The sequence below is a fragment of the Acomys minous genome (assembly GCF_964271855.1).
Source record: "Acomys minous genome assembly, chromosome: 11".
Taxonomy (NCBI): domain Eukaryota; kingdom Metazoa; phylum Chordata; class Mammalia; order Rodentia; family Muridae; genus Acomys; species Acomys minous.
Window position 1 is genome coordinate 65,637,115 of NC_140492.1, and position 21,145 is coordinate 65,658,259.

At 41.9% G+C, this 21,145-nt stretch overlaps 1 protein-coding gene across 2 annotated transcripts in view; it reads right to left on the reverse strand.

Moving 5' to 3' along the window:
• Positions 1-21,145, reverse strand: part of TPRG1 (tumor protein p63 regulated 1) — a 135,513-nt gene that overhangs the window by 48,037 nt on the left and 66,331 nt on the right. For both annotated transcript variants that reach the window (XM_084802541.1, XM_084802540.1), the window contains exon 4: positions 14,621-14,797. In XM_084802541.1, the coding sequence (XP_084658667.1) occupies positions 14,621-14,797 (177 nt within the window). The remainder of the gene's footprint in view (positions 1-14,620; positions 14,798-21,145) is intronic.

A 21,145-nucleotide genomic window follows, 5' to 3' on the forward strand; every position in this document is an offset into this window, starting at 1 on the left:
GGGCACCCGTCCTGACACCAGTGCCCTACCACTGGACACAAGGAGCTTGAAGCAACTCCAGAAGAACTGTTGTATCTGTAATACTCTCCTGTTATCCAAAGAAACAGACTTCTACAAAACACAGAGTAGGTGTCCTCACATTACACAGCGAGTGCGGAGTAAATTTAGGGTGCCCTCAGGCATTCCTCAGGAGGGGTGGGGTCCTGATGTCTGCAGGAATTCCTAGGCAGCAACTTCTTAAGGAGGTATTTCTCATTTAAATATAACTTCTTGGCAACCAAATATTTATCTGGAAGACATTGGGAGTGGTCTTGTCCAATCGGGCACCTGGGTTTAGTCCATTACTCAAAAATAACAGGATTGTGGCATTTGGGGAACGCCTACCCACCAAAGCTTGCCAAGAAATAGCTCAAAGATCCTCTACCATCCACCCACCCTTGTCAACACGCCTCCCTGGTCATTATGAGTGAGTGGACAGGGCCACACCCAGGATCAAGATCAAGCCCAGGGCATTCTTGGCACTAATCCCCAGAGGCAAAGTCAGGGTGTGCGTGACAAAATCCCCTGTCGCCTGTCATCACGGTTTGTGGTACAACTTGACCTTTTCTGAAGATGGGGGGGTCTATAAAGCCCAAGGCAATTCGGCTTCAGACTTTATATCCATTGAAGCAAATCTCCACTGACTAGGTGCCACTGAACTCAGTCATTGGTGCCTCTAAGAGGGTGATAACTCCAAATTTTATGTACCGCCTCTCTGGCCAACACCTCTCACCTGGACTTGTTCAAAGGCCTGGTGGTGCTTTACTCAGTGATCTAATCCACCCCACACACCACCCTGTTCCAATGACACACTTACCGCGCAGGGAGCACGCAGCGACGTGCTTGTCACATAAGATGGTGTGCTACACACGGTAGAAACACAAAGATGTGCAAAGCCTCCAGGCTTTAAAACTATTTGACTCAAATTAGCCAATCAAAATAAAACACCCTGTCCTGACATTCCGGCACACTCCACAAGCCTGCTCTCCTTTTTCTGTCCGTTCTTCCCACATTCCAGTTACCCAGGAGACCCTGTGGGGGTTCCCTAAGCAACCTGTTACACTTTTTTATCTTCCTATCTCTTTGGCAAACTGCCCCCGACAGCCCCACCTAAAAGTCACTTCACTCTTCTCTGTCAAAATATATTCATCTGTTAACTACCCAACTGCTCGCTTCCATTTTTCCTTCACTGGTTGTCAAGTTGTGCCTCATAAGAAAATTCCTTTTCTTCATATTTACCTCTCGGTATTCAATGAGAGCTCAAACGATATATTTTGTCTCTTATTCCCTACAATGACCACTAGGCTGTTGTCTTCCAAGTCTTCCACGACCACATCAAACTTGCTATAACTATTCCTTGTTTCTGAGACCTAGGTGCTTAAACTTACTATGAAAAGTAAAGAGGAAACAAACCAGGGAAACAGATATGGCAGTTATCACACAAAATGCACAGAAAAAAAAATGTTTATTTGTTTAACAGGGCCTCACAGCAGGCGCCTGCTGGAATTCACTGTGTAGACAAGGCTTGTCTCAAACCACAGTGATCCACCTGCCTTGGCCTCACAGCTGGTAACATGTTCCTATTGTTTGGGATTTTGCAGGCCATGGTGACCCACCACAGCTGGTTTATAACCAGAAATATCACGAGGTACTTATCACCTTCAGCTCTTGTTTATAAGTTGCATTTTGTGAGAATGAGCGTCATCCCCTCTTCATTAAACGTTCCCTTAGAGCCAGCGGTGCTCTATGCCGCCATGTAGTGGTTTTAAAATTGTGTCCTAGACCTTTTAAATGTGTTTCCTGTTTGGTCTGAATTGAGACATGGGATCATGTTCCTCTGGGTGATTTTATATGTGACTCCCTGGTCAAGAAATAAATATTCTATCTCTCACTAATGGTGCTTCGTCCTTTGTCGTCTTGGAGTAATCCATCACATGACTAACACCATCAGAAACCTGACTCCTGCTCTCTGTTACTCACAGGATAGCAAGCCTCCAGTGACGTGGATAACTAACACCCCCTCCTCACAGCACGGATCTGGACCTGCCTCCCCTGCTCCAGGACTCAGTGGCTTTCCAAGATTGCCTACCTATTAGTATTTTGTTTATCTGTAGAGTATTTGAGGAATAGTTGCCATCTTCTAAGGAAAAAAAAAGCAGAGTAAACTGAATGGGAAGCAAAAGAAAGCTAATGCATGTGGAACTCATACATATATGTATGTGTATATACCAAACACATACATATATGTGTATATATGTGTCCATATATATATATATATATATATATATATATATATATATAGTGTGTGTGTGTGTATGTCCTATATGTGAATATCATATATATCCACATATATACATATATCTATATATACAAGTATATAGATATATAGGATATCCATATATATAGGCTACATGTAGATAGCTATATAGGATATATGTTATATACAAATGACAGCGAGTTCCCCATGTTATGAGCACATCTTTTCTCTTGGCAAAAAAAGACCTAAAGTGGGCAGAGCAGGAGTATCAAGGTGACACCTGCTTGTACCCACTCTTCTCTCTGTAGTCCCACATTCATTGGATAGAAAGGGAAGAGGCTGTCCTTAACCACTCCACTGGACACAACTTAGACACATGAGAAAGCTTGCCTCCAAGATACCCTCCATCCATTATATAGTATTTTGGTTAGGTATATGGCTGCTTCGATAACTCAGGTATCCTCTCAGAAAGGGAGACAGGAGAATTGCTAGGCGCCAACAGCACACCCTCAATATTTAAAAACATTTTCCTCCTACTCTACTGGCTGATATAAGGGTGTGAAGAGAGAACTTTCAAGGTTCTAACAGAGCAGAGAGATGGAGAAAAACACTCTGCAGAGAAGTTGTTCCTTCTTTCAAGTGGAAGGAGAAGAGGGGCCCAATGTGCCTTTTCCAACCTGACGTCATGCCTCAGAAGAGGAGATGCATTGGCTCCTTGCTCTGTTATACACTTATATGGACGTCTGTAAGAAGCCTTGTGAGGGTACTCTCAACAAAAGCTCTGGTCCTCTCCATTCAGGTGAGTGGATCAAAACACAAACCAAACTAAGCCACAAGGCAGAGCATATTCCTGATTTAAAACATTGGAAAGGACTTTTTATCGGGTCTCGGTGACCAGTCTCATTGCGGCTCACACCAATGCCTGTCTGCTTCCTGGGTAAATTAAAACTGTTTCTCATTGCTTCCCCAAGGCCGGTGGCTCCAGATATCTTATCCTGACTCATATGGACTAGAGCCCTATTTCCACAGTCACCAATTTGCAAGAGGAAAATTGAGTTATACTGGGGAGTAGTCACAGCAGGAGAGAATGGAAACGTAGGGAGCTGTCCACAGGAAACACAAGCTCCCCAAACCCTGTCCGTTAGTTTCTCACCCTGACTTTTCAGTGGAAGTACCTTAATTTCTCTAGCGGGTAGATAGGTAGTGATCAGCTGTATGCAAATGAAGGAGACTTGACCTTACGTCATACCTAACTGTATCTGTTATTGTGGGAGTTGTTCTGGTTTGAGTCTCACTTTATGACCCAGGGTGGCTTTGAACTCGGCCCTGACCATCTCAGTGCTGCAACTACACTAGCCCAGCCAAGTCGTGTATATTTTTAATAGTATAAAAACTTGGAGTTATAAGAGAAAAATGATACGATTTACATGAGTGGGGCTGAGGCCTTGAACTCAGAAGAATAAGGGGAATGAAAAAGAGAGAGAAAGAATGTGTGGGTTAATTGGGGGAAAAAATGCCAGCTCTGGCCTGTCTCCCTCTTCCACTTCACTCTTATTTTTATGCTGTACAATAAATGTGTATATATAAGTACAAGTGTACAATTTCTTTGCAGAGTTAAATATTCACAAAGAAAAATTTTTAAAAATTGGTTCTTTGGTGACTGTGCTTTTTGCCCAATGACAGAGTCCTTATTTTTCTCATTTAATAGAAGAAAAAAAATAGACGCTTCTAACATTTTGATTAATCATTTGCACAAGGCATGGCAGAGAATTATGACTTCACCTCATTCAAGCCTTCGCATGTCAGAGGGGAGCAAACAAAGACTGCAAGAGGAAGCGGCGAGGCAAGCTGGAGACAGAGTCAGAAGAATGATTTCGATTTTATTCTCCAGAGGTGGAGAATCTGTATTGGATTTGTAAGCAATTGCCCTCGCATAACTAGGATTGAAAAGCACAGCTGCTCGTTATGAGTGAATTAGCTAGAACAGCCAACCACCCACCCACCCCCAACACACACACCTGCTGCTCCACACTGACACTTTTCCCAACCACCAGTGGTACTCTGTTGCCTCCGCCTACTGACTTGAAGTGACCATTTGGAGTCAAACGCCATGACATCCAGATGCACTTCTTCCTGTGATCTTTTGCATCGCTCTTTCCTCGATGACAAAGACATCTGTTTACATAATGTCTTTTCCACCACAGACCCTGGGTGGTTTATGGATGTTATCTCATTACACAAGAAGTAGTTATCCTAAGAGGTGAGTGAGCAATTGTCCTCATTTTGTGCTCTGAATCAGACCCATTTCTCTGCAGCCCCATAGTTCATGACAAGGGATTCCCAGTTTGTTCTGACTCTGACCCTCATCACTCTTTTTTTTTTTTTGAGTGTCAACACAAGCAACAGGTAGATTAGGATTGTCCTAGCTGTTCCCATGTTGTTCTAGCTTCTCACTGTATATGTAAAAGATCCATCTCTGTGACTTTCCGTCAAGCCAGGTACAGTAGACTGGAGTCATAATAACATTTATAGCTCATCAGAGCCCATGATCCCTCTATGCTTTCTATATATTCTTGCTTTCTGGAGCATATGCTTCACAACGTCCCTCATCCTGACTTACGGCCATCACTAGAATTCCTTTTTTAGGGAAGTCATTCCTTACATCCAGTGTCACCACTCCAGTCTAAGTCAACATCTGTGATTAAAGTTCTAGTGTCCTGTGAGTGGGAAGATGTCTGTCAGATTGCCTGCAGCAATGTCTACTTTCTGATCTGCATGTCTTGGGTAACAGTTTCCCTTCGTGCATGGCCTGGTTTAGTGAATTGCCTCTGAACAATGCAGAATGCTGTAGAAAGGATGAAGGAACATCTCCCTGAAACCCCTCTTTTTTTCTCCCCAAGAGAAGTCAACCACTATGTTGTCATTGGCTTTATGAAGAGGCAATGGCAGGAAAAGTGACACCTCTGTCAACTGCCAGTGAGGGCCTGGTCTGCCAACAACAACCTGAGTGTGGAAGTGGTGTTCTCTGACAGAGACCTTATATACCACTGGCAGCTTGATAGAGGTTTTAGGAGAGACTCTAAAACAATGGAATACAGTTCTTGGCTTTACACAACCAAGTTCCGGTTCTGTTGTAACAGTTATCTCAACCCTCATCGTTCCCCACAGTCTCTTGTGCACTCTGACTGCTCTGTAACAACAGACACAGGGAACATCCTTCACTAGACAGCTTAGTCTGAACCTCCTCCCACCTTTACCCACACCACAAAAACCCAATCCCATCATCCCACGCCCGAGATGCTGCTTTGGCCATGTCTTCCCACACTTGAGCCCTCCTTTTTCCCATCCGCTAGCCCAGATCAAATCCTATGATTTGCCAACCCTGCTATCAAGGAGTGTTTCTCCTAGCTAGCCACTTTCTTTGTTTTGTTTTGTTTTGTTTTTCAACCAAATCATTTCCCATATTGTTAGTGCTCTTATCTTGTAGAAAGAAAATATAAACTGTTTCAGGATCCTCCCCCAGAACTCCCAACACCATCCCAGGATATGGCTAAACTCCAAACTCTTCATTATATCATTTAAGATGACTCATAAATTTCTAATAAACTTTTAAAACAGCTGAACTCTAAGACATGGGAGACTTGGCATATCCCACTAGCCAGTCATCACTTATTCACCCCACCTGGGCTTATCTCTTGCCCCGAACTCCTATTCACTCTACACAGACCTCCCTATTTTACCTGCTCCCCAGACCCTTTTCATTCCACCCATTAGAAAATCTCTTCTCTTCCTCTGTGACCTTGACACAGTGGCTCTCGATTGGAGCCCAAGCCAGAGCCTGCTTTGGAAGTGTGTGAATGGCTTGATTTCAAAAAGGACTCACCAAGCCGAATTTTAATACTAGTTGGAAAGAACTACATGTGTGGAGCTGCGTTTGGTCTCCAAAATGTTGCTGGGAGGAGAGATTATTATTAATAAGTAGCTTTAAAAGAGAAATAAGGCAAAGACCACAAACCGCCTCCGAAGCCAAGGGGGAAAAATGCGATTAGACGGAATTCCATTAGTACCTTTAATCCCCTGAGTTTGAGAAAACAACAAAATAGCAGCTTCCACCAGATCGTTTCTCCTTAATTAAAAGTTATTCCGATTCCTTTGGTACGCTCAATTTTCTGGTCAGGTCAACACAAAGTAACTCACAGCGCTCACACCTCCCCTCTGCCTTCCCGGCTCCACTCCTGGAGTTACGCAACCCTTGGGGGCGGCACACACTTCAGCTATTTGCTCTGTGCTCATAATTACATTGTCTAGACAGGAGATGTTGCTGGAGCAATAGGAAAATATTTTACAAGGTGTTCCGCAGAACCACACTTATAACAGTGATTAGAACACACTGACAGACGCGAAGCCAGCAGAATCAGCCTGGGCCATGAGCCGATTTTTACGCAGCACAGAAGCCCTTTGAAGCTCTCAGCTGCAGAAGGGATGCCAAATTCACATGGTGGGGGCGTGGAGCATCACGGTGGCCTTCGGATTCTTGGGTTCACACACACACGAGGGTGAGACAACAGAAGAGTGTTTAGCAAGGACCACCTTTCCTTCCTCTAGATGCTCACACCAGGTCTCCAGGGGCAGAGGATGCTCCAGTGGATATGAACATTGCCAGAGGCAGGACAGGTGTTGGTCATAGAAACCCGCTTCCCAGGCCTGTGAGCAAACCCTTGTGTTTTACACAATACAAACGGGAACAACACCGAGAGATACGTGTGTTACACCTCCTCGTGCAGGAAGACATTTCTTGGCCTGGGCCACTCAGCTTTGGCTGGCATCTCAATGTGACAGCAACAATATTTTCCAGCAGAAAACCTCTTTAGAGCTTTTTTTTTTCTCCCCAGGAGGAATTGATTAAGCCAAATCGTTTAGTTCACAAAAATGAATGGCTTCTGTAAAGATTGCTATGCCAATAGAGGCCCGCATGAGTATAAGAGTGCCAATACAGTGAAGAAACGGGAAAGCCTAGAGGCTTCATGGCTTCAGCAAAATGAGAATCAGAAAGGACAAGGGACAGGCACACCAGGAAGGCTGGTCAGGGCAACAAGGTCTTGGCAAGCTTTTTCCCGTGCTTCTGGCACTCAGATGCTCATTCCCCCATCAGATACTTTTCTCAGCATCATGTATGCTTAGCTCATCAAACCTCGGTACAGACCCAGGAGACTGGCATTACCATATCCCACCGGCAGTGCACAAATGAGGGAACTGAGGCAGTGGATTCAAGTAGCTGGCTCCAGGTCGTTCAGAGGCAGACCTGTCTGAGAGAGTTCAAATGAGAACACAGTGAAAGGAACAGGCCCCTCAGAAATGAAAATGCCCTGGTGAGTACGAATCAGGTATAGCTGGGTGGTAGTGCCGCACACCTTTCATCCCAGCACTCCACTCGGGAGGCAGAGGCAGATAGATCTGTGAGTTCAGGGCCAGCCTGGTCTAGAGAGTGAGTTCCAAGGCAGCCAGGGTTACCCAGAGACCCACATCTTGAAAAAAAAATCAAACAGCTAAATAAATAAGGTAGAGGGAGCCCCTGTCTCAGATAACCCCCACCCTCTGTTTCCAGAAGCAGGAGAGCCATCTGAGGACTGAGAATCTGAAAAGTAAACATGCGGGGTTTTTTTAAACCTATAAATGTATTTATGAAAACCTTCCACGCCAATCTTTTAATCTACAGTAACCCGCTGAAGGGATCTGTAAGGGTTTTATTATTGACATTTCATCAATTGGAAACTGAGGCACATTGGAATAAAAGCCACCTCAAGTATAGTGGCACAGTACTCTAGCCCCATCGCTCAGTAGAGTAAGTCTGGGCAAGTGTTCGATCAAGGGCAGTCTGGACCAAACACCAAAACTCTGTCTTAAAAGGAAAGAAAGTTCTAGGAATTTGTCCAGATTAGCATGGTATGGAAATGTGTGGCTAGGGTTTACTCCAATGGTTAAAGGCCAGTCTTCCCCTTCATCTGTTCTTCTGGGACATTATAAACACTATACAATTATGAAAATTAGTTTTTAATTAAAACCTGGGAACAGACCCAATTCTGATAGAAATAGCATTTGGGGTTCAGATCAGAGAGACCAGGCTACTTCCTAGTTTTGTTTATGGGGAATAAATCAAGGAGACTCTTTCAGCTTTCCTTTCACCGGTAAGTCATCTCCAGTCCTTAGTTTTCTCTTGCCAGTACCCCTTCCTTTGCATGACACCAAAATTAAATTGAGTTAAACAAAACAACTGTTCTGTAAATACCAGCATGCAGTGCACACTGGCATGTGTTCTGCTCCATTCTGCGCTTAGGAGAAGGTGTAATTCCAACAACAAAAAATGAGGTCTTCACTCTGAGTTGTAGCAGGAAAGAGGAGCAAGATCAAGAGCAGAGGAAAAGAGGCAAAAAAAAAAAAAAGAAAAAGAAAAGAAAACAAAGGGGGAAGGATGAGACTGGGGTAAAGGAGAGGAAAAGAGAGAAGAGGAAAAGAAAAGAGAGGAGGAGGTGAGAAGAGAAAAGAGGAGAGGGAAAAGTGGGAGAGAGGGAGAGAAAGAAGGAGGGAGGGAGGAAAGGAAGGAAGGAAGAAAGGAAGAAAAGAAGAAAGGAAGAAAAGAAGAAAGAAAGAAAGAGAAAGAAAGAAAAGGAAAGAAAGAAAGAAAGAAAGAAAGAAAGAAAGAAAGAAAGAAAGAAAGCAGGTTTTTAGACTCAACTATAATAGGTAATAGCTGATGTTCCCTGGAACCCAAAAATCTTTCACTTTTCTTATGCACAACATGCAGCCAGCCAGTCTGGCTTTTTCCTGGTTGTTGAAAGTCAGTGGTTACAGAGCAGACAGGGGCACTTGATAACCGGCACTATCACCAGCAGCCAGGGCTATCAGCGTAGTGGTGTTCTTAGCCGGTGTTTCTTTTAAGGAGAGAGCTCACTGGACTCTGCCCAGGATTTTCTCAGGAGTCTATTTGTCTTGCTCTTTGCTCTCTTGCCTCCTACTCTGCCTCCTGCTGCCTCACTTCTGACCTAAGAGTGATGACTTAATAACCGAGAAAGGCCAACGTGGTTGGAAGCAAAGATAACCATCAAATGAATCCACTTAGTCCCATGTTAACAAATGCTTTAATCTAGAAGAAACGTGGAGCTTGTCAGCACCTGATATCCATGAGGCACATTACAAAGTGCTTTCTACCATGTCATTCGAACAGAACTAACACTAAGGCTATTAATGAAGCAGGATGACTATTACCTACATCTTCTTGACGATGAGGAAATAAAGTTAACAGCTGCATAGGCTGTGCGTGGAATCCAGGGGTTAGCTGTGCTTCTAACCCACCCCTCTGAAACGGAAGTCCTGTTAAACCTCCCTACACAGTATTCACTCAAGAACCCCTTCACACTAGATCTCTGTGAACAGCAGCAGGTCCTGACCCAGCCTCTCCCCATCTAACTGCAGGACACAAACCCGGATAAAGCCACACAGGTTAATTAGGGGACCTGGAGTTGCATCAGTTCCCAGGAGTAATAATTGGATGCCTCATGGGAGGGTGAATAAAATATTCCATGAAAGTAAAAATTGACAGGCGAAACTAACGAAAGAAAGAGACAAAGGATGGGAGACTTAAGGAAATACTCAGAGTTCTCAGCTTTCAAAGTGGGGGGTTCAGTGTAAATTAAGAGAGAGCATCACGTGAAGCATTACTCAAGAAAAATAGTCATTAAAGTAATAATGCTTATTGTAAGAAAAATGTATTGAAAATTAATGATGTGGAATAGTTGAGTAAAAAAGGTAGAATATTGTGTGCAGTTAGGTTTGGAGCCAGTCAACCACTGAATGAGACACAGACCACAAAAGGTAAATTTGAAAAAAAAAAACCTCCATTGAGTTTAAAACATAAACAATATGTTATGTTATGTAAACATAAACAACGTGGTGATGTGCTCCTAAACTATAATAACAAATCAAAGTGGAAGAACTAAGACTGTAGCTATTACCTAACTGTACTTAAACAGTTCATATTTTTTTAAAAAGATGTATTTATTTATTACTTATACAGTATTCTGCTTGTATGTGTGCTTGTAAGCCAGAAGAGGGCATCAGATCTCATAAAAGATGGTTGTGAGCCACCATGTGGTTGCTGGGAATTGAACTCAGGACCTTTGGAAAAACAGCCAGTGCTCTTAACCTCTGAGCCATCTTTCCAGCCCCAAACAGTTCATCTTAAACAACTTTCATCCTGGGTTGGAAGGTTAAAATTAATGAAGCTCTACATGCAAAGAGATTCAGAAAGTTGAAATTTAAAAATAGGTAATGACGCACTGTGAAAAGTTTCCAAACGAACATAAGGATTGAAGAATAGGCAGTTTATAATGAAAAGTACACTAACCACCTATAAAAGTCAATAAACAATACATTATAACTCAACACACTGTACACTGATAAAAGTAAAAACAACCTCCATGGCAACCAAGAAATGCAATTCATCCTGTTCAGCCCATAATGGATCAAGTAGCTAGAAAACTTACTAAATAAATGGGCAAAGAGAGAAAATATGAACACAATGGCCTGTGTGTCTATCATTTATCAAATTTGGAACTTAGCAAGCTAAAACATCATTTTCAACTATTTCTGAATTTTAAAAACTAGCTGTTTGAATGCAAAATACTCAGTAAATTATACAGTTGAAGAAGTAAGAGAGTAGATGAGTACCCTCAAAGAACCATCAAGCCATGAAGCACACAAAATAATCTTAAATAAATATTTAAGGGTGTTAATCTGGAGAGTCTATGCAGATCCAGCTGTGTGACATTCTGGAAAGGTAAATCAATAGAGATAGAAAGAACTCAAGTGATCACTAGTGGTAGGTACGTACATGGAGTCCAGGGATACTGCTGAACATGCTAAACAAGGCAGAACAGCTTTCCAGAAAATTAACTTCCTTGTACAAGCCACCAATACTGTTAAGTTTGAAGAACCCTGCCATAAAGTCACCACAACAAGCACCTAGATGAAAAACCAATAGATGTACTAGAATCTAGGTATGACAATCGTTTAATCAAAACATGAGCAAAAAAGAACAAAGGAGCCAAATATAAAGGGAAAAATAGGAAATGAGTTACAGATAATCAATCCTATCAAAAAGTGTAAATAGTAACCATTCTAGTTAAAAGGAGAATGTGACCAGAATGTATTAACTATGTGATCTATGGGATTGATCATACTGTGAATACAGAGAATTAGTAAGTAGAGATTAAAGTTTGAAAAGTGTTGTTCATATAAAATGATGGAGGTACTAAAATAATATCAGATTTAAAATTGAACTTTTAAAACACTGGGCATTGCCAAAAATAAAGAGGAGCACTGGGGAGCTGGAGAGGTGGTTCAGCATTTAAGAGCACTTACCCTTCCCACCCCACCCCCACCCCCGCCGCCCTTTAGAGGATCCAGGTTCAGTTCCCAGCACCTATAGTGCTTTTTTTTTAAACAGCCTTTTCTAACTCTAGTTCCAAGGGATCTGATGCCCTCTTCTGGCTCCCTGAGGCACCTACATGCATGTGATGCACATAAACTCAGACTTTCAAACTCTTATTTAAAGGATAACTTTGAATACTCGTAATAGAACATAAGACAAGTCTGACATCAATAACCTCTGTGTCTTCTTTAAGTAGTTACAGAAGAAAAAGAAGAAGCCCTGAATAAACAGGTGAGAAAAAAATGTAAAGAAAGGAGCAGAAGAAGTGTAGCAAATAGTAACAAGCAGTAGGGAAGAGCAGCTAAAAGGGGACAAAAGGCAGGTCTTTCTAAAACTAACTAAACTAATAGAAAAGTAAGAAACTCAGAGGACACAGACCACCCTTAGCAGGACGTGAAAGCATTACTAATATAGTTTACTGACATCCAAGGGGAAATGAGAAACAATGTTAATAACATTATCCCTTCAAGTCCAACTTAAACATGCTTGAGAGATTCCTCAAAAATACACAGCTCACTAAAATGCAAGTAAATAAAAGAAAGTATAATTATATAATATTCACAAAATAATTTCATTTAAGAAACCGTTCCCCCTAATAATGTTAAGATTTCCTGTGTAAATGCTATCAGACATTCAAGACAGATATGAAATTTCTCACAAACAAAATCTTCTAGAAAACAAAGACTAGAACATTTTTGAACTCATTGTATGAGGACATCACAATGCATATATTAAACTCTGACAACACAAAAGCAACAAACAACAGACCCAAGTAAGTCACACATGGCAACACAGAGTCCGGTAGAATTATTAAAACTGTCCTGGGCTTGGATGAGCACAACGGAAAGGACACTGTGGACATACCCAGAGATGTGGCAGGGGGAAGGCAATAGACAGTGCAGGTGCATTTCAAACAGCAGAGAAAAGTGGAATATTGAATAAGTAATGTAGAGAATTTTAGCTGTTTGAATATTTCCCCACTCAAGCAAATTTCAGATGAAAAGCAAATTAACCATGTTTTGAAGCTAAATTATGAACTCAAACACGGCAAAGTATATTATAATTCTGTTTCTGATAATACCTTCCTCAAAAAGACAAATTTCAAAACCCTAACTGAATGGTAAATCTGATACTTAAGAACCAAGGGCCACAAAATAACACTATGACATTTTAAGTGCTGTGAAACACTAGAGCAAAAGGCATACGACATGCACAGTAGAAAAGAGATGATGTTATTTGACACACAAGTATCCCTTACAAATCAGAAAGGACCAATACTTGCTCTAGTAAAATAATGGCATTTTACAGAAAAAAATTACTCCCTTCATATTATCATAACATAAATTAAGAACATAATAACAATTTCTTTAACGTTGCTGACTGGCAAAGTAAGAAAGTTTCATTATACACAATGTCAAGTAGCTTAGGTAACAACAGATGCCCTCGTGAATCAACATTTACACCTTTTCTGGCAGGCATTTGACTATCTCATGAATTAAGATTCACATGGCTTTAACCTCGTCAGTCCCATTCCTGGAACTTTAGATTACAGATGTATTTGCACATTTATGCAAAGTCCCACAGGCAAGAATATTTATAGAAGCACAGTTGAAGGTAGCAAAGACAAACTTAAATGTCCATCATGAGAAGCTAGCTAAGTAGATCTAAATAGTAACACTCTGCTTTAGTAAAGGCTGAGACTGAGCCTCGGCTGTGTGATTTTAAAAGTGTATACCCAGAGGCTTGTTGGTATTTTATATCTGTAGGCAATTTCTTCAAACGTGGGCAATAAGTTACTGGCATCCGTGTAAAGAATGTTGGAGAGAGAGTCTGGAGTAGAAAACAGAGGTCTTAAAAATAATATTTTATAACATTTAAATACATTTTAAGTGTGCAAGTGTATATTATTTCCAATCAAAAAACCTTCTTGTTCTAAAATTCAGTAAAGGAAATTAATTAGTTACTTCTTGTATGCATGAAAAGAGTGAATTAAACACAGCTCTTTGATATGGTGAGCTTCGGTAAAGAGAACCATATGTTCAAGGTACTTGAGGTCTTGGGTCACAGAACATGCCAAGCCCAATGCCAGGGCCAAAAATGGTGCCTGCCTCCTGTAAGCTCACAGTTCTATGGGAAGAGCTCCCCTTCAGCCTTCGATGAAAATGGCCATCCTATGGCTTATGTCTAAAAGGGTTGGGGAATACATGTCTTTCCGAGATCAATGCAGCAACTTACCCAGGTCAACACTATACTGTAGACCTCTGCTGGTCACTCATCATTGGTCTGAGACTTTTGAGCTCCAGGTGGGAGTTTGAAAAATCTACAGAGCAACTGAGTATGCCAAGATCTATCTATTCATCTGCTTTTACGGAACAATTTGGATCGCCAACCATACCACATGCCACCTGCCCTGTCTTACATTTTGGGGCTATGCTGTTCTTGCTTGGAATACCATTTGATCCTTCTGCCTGCCTGGGTAGCTCCTATGCAACAACAAATACCAGCTCAAGTGCTTCTCCAGGGAAACCTTCTCTAATTGTTTGCCATGTGAGTTGAGTAAGAACATTTTCTCTTTATTCTCAAGGCTCTCCCTACCTAAATATGTGGATCTATTCACTTAGACTCTTGTCCTAAATTACCAATTTACTTATAGTCACATCTCTGCTCCCTAACATCAATTAGAATCGAACTCGGTACTTTGATGAGCTTAATGGTAGGATTCCCCTTCTCCTCTTCTTTCTTCCAGAACTATGCTTCGCAATTCACCGTGTTACTGACCTCCCTGTACACGTCTGCCTTGTCTCATGGCTTCTCCAAGTCTGAGGCATTGTACTCACTTGTCTAGAGACATCCCTGGGAAGACAAACTTGCCCTGGCAGATGCGGCAGATGGCATTCAGTGGGACCTGCTGCATCTGCACACAGCTGAGCATGATGAAGTCATATTTGCAGATCAAGAGGGTCTTGTCTGTGAGTAGCAGGACCTTCTCCTTCTCGTTGTTCCAGTGATCAATCCTGTAGAAATAAACAGGAAGAAGAAATGATTACATGGCCTCTCAACTAAAAATAGCAGATGTCAGTAAGACATCAAGCACCACGGAGAAAAGGGGGCTAAGAAACACCTATTGGCACTCTTCATCTGCAAGTCTGCCCAAGGATATAAGAGATGAGTGAAGAATTATTTTTTAAAAAAGAAAGAAAAACAGGGAAATAAATGTCTTATGACCACAGAACTCAACATTTTACCCATTAGGCAGACCATTTGGGAAAAGCCAAGTCTACCTCCAACCCATTGGTACTTCACACCCTCCCTGCTCTTCTGGAAAAATGTCTGCCTCCAAGGATACAAGCAATGTTCTTTTCCTAACTCAGGCTGCACTACAGTGTCCCTTCACTACTACCTAGCTTACACTGACCTCCAGGAACCACTGGCTATGTGGTGATGAAGCAGAGACTTAAATGCAGAACACCATGACGTAAGCCCGTCTCGCCATATGCATCTGGTGAAGAGATGGCCAAGAAATTGAATAGCAGACACGTGGTAAGTGCTGACTGATTTAATTTGCTCCCAAAGTGAGAGACTTTTAGGGGCACATGTGGGACATTTTGACTGCAAATTAAGTGTCTTAAAGGAAAACAAGAAGGAAATATCAATGCTTTCTAATTAAGAGGAAGTGATCATATTCTGCAGCTCTTGTCTGTCAGTCTAGTATATCTTTCAGGATATAAGGCTTTATGACTGATGGGTCTGGAAAGATGGCTCTGCAGTTAAGAGCACTGGATCCTCTTCCAGAAGACCTGGGTTCAATTCCCAGAACCCACATGGTGGTTCACAATCATGTGTGATTCCAGTTCTATGGAATCTTCCACCTTCTTCTAGCCTCTGCTAGCACTAGGCACGTATATGGTACACATACATGCATGCTAGCCCAATATGCACATATATATGTATATATATATTAATTTTAAAGAGCATTTTGACTTATTAGAATTGTTTTAATGTGTGCTTTTTACTAAAAGGTTGAAACATTTGTCTTTTGGCCAACTCCTATCTGAGTTCTGACCACACATAATCAATGCAGTGATTGGTCCCAACCGTTCACTGAATGGTAACCATGGTGCAGTTCTGACAATGTGCACGGAATGGCATTGCTCTCTTCAACTTACTGCACAGCATCCCTTTAAATTAGGACCAAATCCGAAGCTTCTAAGACAAGTTCTAGAGCTCTATCTGCCCAGAGTCATCTTACAACAGAGAAAACACTCAATGTCACAGTCATGGTTCAGATTCATGCATTTCTTACTGTATAAGCCTGGCCCCTAATTATGCTGCCTAGAAACACCTTAAGCTTTTTTACATTATTTATTTTTTATTTCAAACTTATTGAAATGTTATTATGTTTTATTACATAATTATAATTACACACAATTTTATTAAAATTATGCAAATATATTTTACATTGAAAGTATAAAGTGCAACGTGAAGCTCCACAGAGTTCATTCTGAGTGGCAACCTGAACCGTATGGATGATCATATAGTTGTATAGTCTTTGAGTCTGGCTGATTTCATTGTCTGATTTTTTAAAAAGAAAATCTCTATAATTTCTAATAAAAAAAACAATATGCAAAGTTCTTAGCCATGGGTACCATAAAGACACTGGCCATACAGAATGCTGCTTATAGAAGGTGACATAGTTGCAGTAAGTACAGCCAACCCTATATGTAAGAAAACGTATGAGGAAGGCTGTGTGTATGAAATAAAAACATATTTGGATGTCAAACTTAATTTTGGATCCTTTGGGGGAAAATGGCTACGTGAGTGGGATCATGAATTTCTATCACTTAATAATCCTATACGATTAGAGTTTAAACTTCTTTTTAGCTTACGTAGACTGTCTGCAAAATGGACACGAGGCTTACCTCATCAGTCTGCGGAGAGGAATATGGGAAATGACTCCCTTGCTTTCTAAACTTAGTGTTGGTTGGGACTCAGGTCACTAAGGGGCTTTGGGTAACTGAATATATGTGGCTCCTTCTTTGTCGAATAAAGTTGTGTAAGAGAAGATGAAAAGTTACATCCATGGGAGGAGGAGTGGGTGTAGATTCTTAGTATTGACTGGGCTCCCCAGTGCACAATGGCCATTGTGTGTTTACACTTACTACCTTTCCATCAGCCGACAGCCCTCGAAGGAGGCTGTGAGCACAGTGATTCTATTAGAAAATTAACTCAGAGTTACAGCATGGAGAAAAGAAACAGCCCGCAATCCAAGAGGTCTTACAGAAGTCTTGGTTCTATGGTTTCCACCCACTCACTACAGCAACATCAACTCCTACTCTTAACGCGTTCTGTCTTGGGGAGACTGAAATGTCTTATCAGCTATCTACATAAGCTTCTCTAAATAGATCGTATCTACTTAGCAGTGTGTTATACACGGCTGCCTAATAAACCAGTTTTCAGTCTGAGAGGAAAAGAAAAGAGAAAAACCTGCAGCTTTTTGGTTGAATGGTTTTGCTGAAAATGTCAGCACTCCATAATGAGATTTATTTTAAAAGGTAAAGGATTCCGGGGTGGGGGAGAGGAGAAATCTTTTTAGGAACACAGAGTGCTCTGCTGTGACACAGACTCTGCATAATTTACATGCTGGGATGTCTGAATTCAAGTAAACACCAAGGCCTATAAATAGCTCGGGGCTCGCCATCTCCAGCTCCTAGGTGGTGGTGTTGATTTGGGCTTCATTGATACCTCCATGGCTTAAAGAATTCATGCAAACACTGAGCCACATAGTCCTGATAGTAATACCCTTGAAGTTTGCATAGCAACAATAACAAACACAGCAAAAGGGGTCACAGCCGCACAGATCTGCTCTTGCTCCGTGAGGCTACTAAAGCCTGGGACTCCAATGCTTTCCTTTACTCCCCACAATAACCCATTAGACTGAATGCAAGCGCTCTTGCTTTAGAGGAACGCCAACTGAAACGGTACATTTGGTGTTTCACATTGCGGGCTCATATGCACAGGGGCCTGAAATAAATACTGAGACATCCCATTAATGCCTAGCTTGGGGAAGAGCTTGCTACCAGTTTTCTTCTGGCTACAGTGATTGGAGCTCTTCTTTACTTTTAACATCCGGCCTCTCATGCCAAATTTGAATGATTTCACTCCAAAATGTCTCCAAACCACCCACATCTCTGCACCTCTACTATCCTTGCCAGGTAGACTGTTATCCCTAGATTGCACTATTGCAGCTGCTTCATCTTTAGCTGTGGTGGCCACCCGGACCTGCATTACCTGCATCTGCTTTTTCCAGCAACTTCTGCACCCTGCTTTAGCACTATGGTTCTTTCTTGAGTTTTGCTTTTGGCTTATTTGTAAGTTTGTCTTTTGGATGTTTGTTTGTGTTTGTTTGTTAGAAAATCAATCCATTTTTCGTTCACTGAGCTTAAAACGCTTCAGTAGTTTCCTGTTGCTCTTATGGCAAATGGCAAAACAAACCAGAGAATTTGAGGCATTTTTAATTTATTTTGTTGGTGAGGAGCTTTGGGTTTGGTTTGTGTGTTTGCTTGTTTGCTGCTGCTGCTGTTGTTTGTTTGTTTGTTTGTGGAGAAAAGTTCTGCTCTGCAGCCCAAGTTGGCCTTATAATAAGTAGTCCAGGCTGGCCTCAAACTTTTTTCTCTTTTTTTACATTAATTTATTCAGATTACATCTCAATTGTTATCCCATCACTTGTATCCTCCCACTTTTACCGTATTCCCCTGCCCTAGGACTCTGACCGAGGGGGACCTCTTCCCCTATCAAGGCTATCAAGTCTCATCTTGGTAGCCTGCTTATTCTTTCTCTGAGTGCCACCAGGCCTCCCTACCAAGGGGAAATGGTCAAATATTGGGCACCAGAGTTCATGTCAGAGTCCCCGCTCTCCACATAACTGTGGAGGATGCCCTGTCCATGGGCTAGATCAGAGTAGGGATTTGATGTTTACTACTTGTATTGTCCTTGGTTAGTGCAGTAGTTTGAGCAGACCCCCATGGGCCCTGATCCACCTATCACAATCTTCTTCTTGTAGGTTTCTACGACCCTCTGGGTCCTTCCATTTCCCCATTCTTCTATATTTCTCTTACCTAGAGTCCCAGACCTTCTACTCTCAAGTTCTGGAGTTAACAAACATGTCCCACCATGCCTGGAAAGTGACAAAAACATTTTAACCCTGCCCTGCCAGGCCAGGCCTCATCAGCGTCATTTCAGGCCCAGTCTTTGGACTCCATCTCCATGTTTTCCTTTGCATTGGCACTATCCCCTCCTGAAGCGCCATTGTACGTGTTGGTCCCTTTGTAGACCAATATATTCATTGCCTTTGCCTAGGCCTACAGGCTTGAGCTCCACCCATGCTTGCTGCAACATAGCCTGGCCTCTGTGAACATTTCTAGTCTTTCTAATATGCACTGACACAGAAACTCTATTTCCTTTATCCTGGAGGAAATTTTATAGTTGTTTTCATGGTTATATAACTTGTGTCACACTCACCTTGTACAGTATGCTCATGCTGCTCATGCTGCTCATGCTGCTCATGCTGCTCATGCTGTCTGGGGATTTCTGATCATGATTTTTAACAAACTGAAACTCCCCTCCCACCATAAAAACAGAATATTAAAAAAATAAGTACATTTTTGAGGAAAGCCCATGCCATAATAATGAGAAAGAAGATGTAAAAGCAAAGTAGTGCATGCATCAGAATTTAACTTTCATTATTGTTCTGGAGTGGTGAAATTTCAAATGATCTCTCTCTCTCTCTCTCTCTCTCTCTCTCTCTCTCTGTGTGTGTGTGTGTGTGTGTGTGTGTGTGTGTGTGTGTGTGTGTGGGCGCGCGAGCATGCATGCATGCTTTTATTCACTAAAACTCAATTTATTTATTTATTATTTATTTATGTTTATATCTACACATATATGTATATACACACTTGTATGTACATCTATAGAGAGAATATATATGTATGGCATGATACACACACACACACACACACACACACACACACACACACATATATATGTGTGTATAGAGAGAGATACAGACAGACAGGCAGAAAGTCAGATAGGAGAGAGACAGAGAGTAGGCATGCGTGTCTGGCAAGGGCACATACACATATATGCTCTTGCATGTGGAGATCAGAGGTCAAACCAAATGTCTCCAGTTGCTTTTTTTTTGAGACAAGGCCTCTCACTGAAACTGGCTCACAGGTTGCCTAGACTGACTGGCAAGAATGCTTCAGGATTCTTGGTAATCCTTGAAGATTACAGGTCTTTGCCACCTGACCAGTTCCTATGTGGGTTCTGGGGCTATGGACTTGGGTCTTCATGTGTGAATAGCAAACGCTTTATTGATAGCTGTTTCCCCAGACACAAAAACAGTTACTTTCATAATTAGAAAATATTTGCATTTCTCTGATTGATAAGGTTGCTAAACCATTTTTTAAAAGATATTTCTTAGCCATTTTCACTTCTTTTTCAGGCTTTCTGTCCAGATCTGCGGTCCATTTTTAAAATGTTTGGTTGAAATTTTAAGATCTTTGTGTACCCTGGCTATCAGCCCTCTACTGGGTATACAGCTGACACAGAGTCTTCCCACTCTGTGGGCTCCCCCACTCAGTCGATAGATTCCATTGCAGTGCAGAACCTTTTTGTTGGAGGATTTTTCCATTTGTGAATTTTGGGGACTAATTCCTGAGCAAACAAGGTCCTAGTTAGTGATTTCATCTCACCCCAGCCAGGGTGGCTAAGATGTGGGGGGTGGGGTGGGGTGCGGGGGGGGGGGATGATGAGAAACTGTAAAGTGGTACAGCTACTATGAAATACCGCTACTATGAAAATCAGTGTAAAGAATTCTCAAAAGGCTAAAAGCGGACCCCTCATAGGATCCAGCTATACCGCTCCTTGGCATATGCCCAAAGGACTCAATATCCTACTCCAGATACTTCCCTGGCTACGTTCATTGCAGCTTCATTCATTCCCAATAGCTAGGAACTGGAAGCAGCCATCAACTCATGAGTGGATAATGACAACGTGGTCCATAAGTGCAATGGAATTCTATTCAGCTATAAAGACATCAAACTTTCAGGTAAACGGATGGAAATCAAAAAACGTTATACTGAGTGAGATAACCCAGAAAGACAAACACTACATGTTCTCTCTTACTTGTGAATCCTAGCTCTGAGTCCGTGAGATATAAACTGGACCAACCATGGAAGCTGGGAATGGAACGGGATGACTGGGGGAGAGGACCTCTAGGGATGGGCACAGCCGGACACAGGTGCTACCAACAGTGCCGGGTCGGGGTGGGGGAAAAACTGGAGGAGGTCTTCACTGTGGAGGAG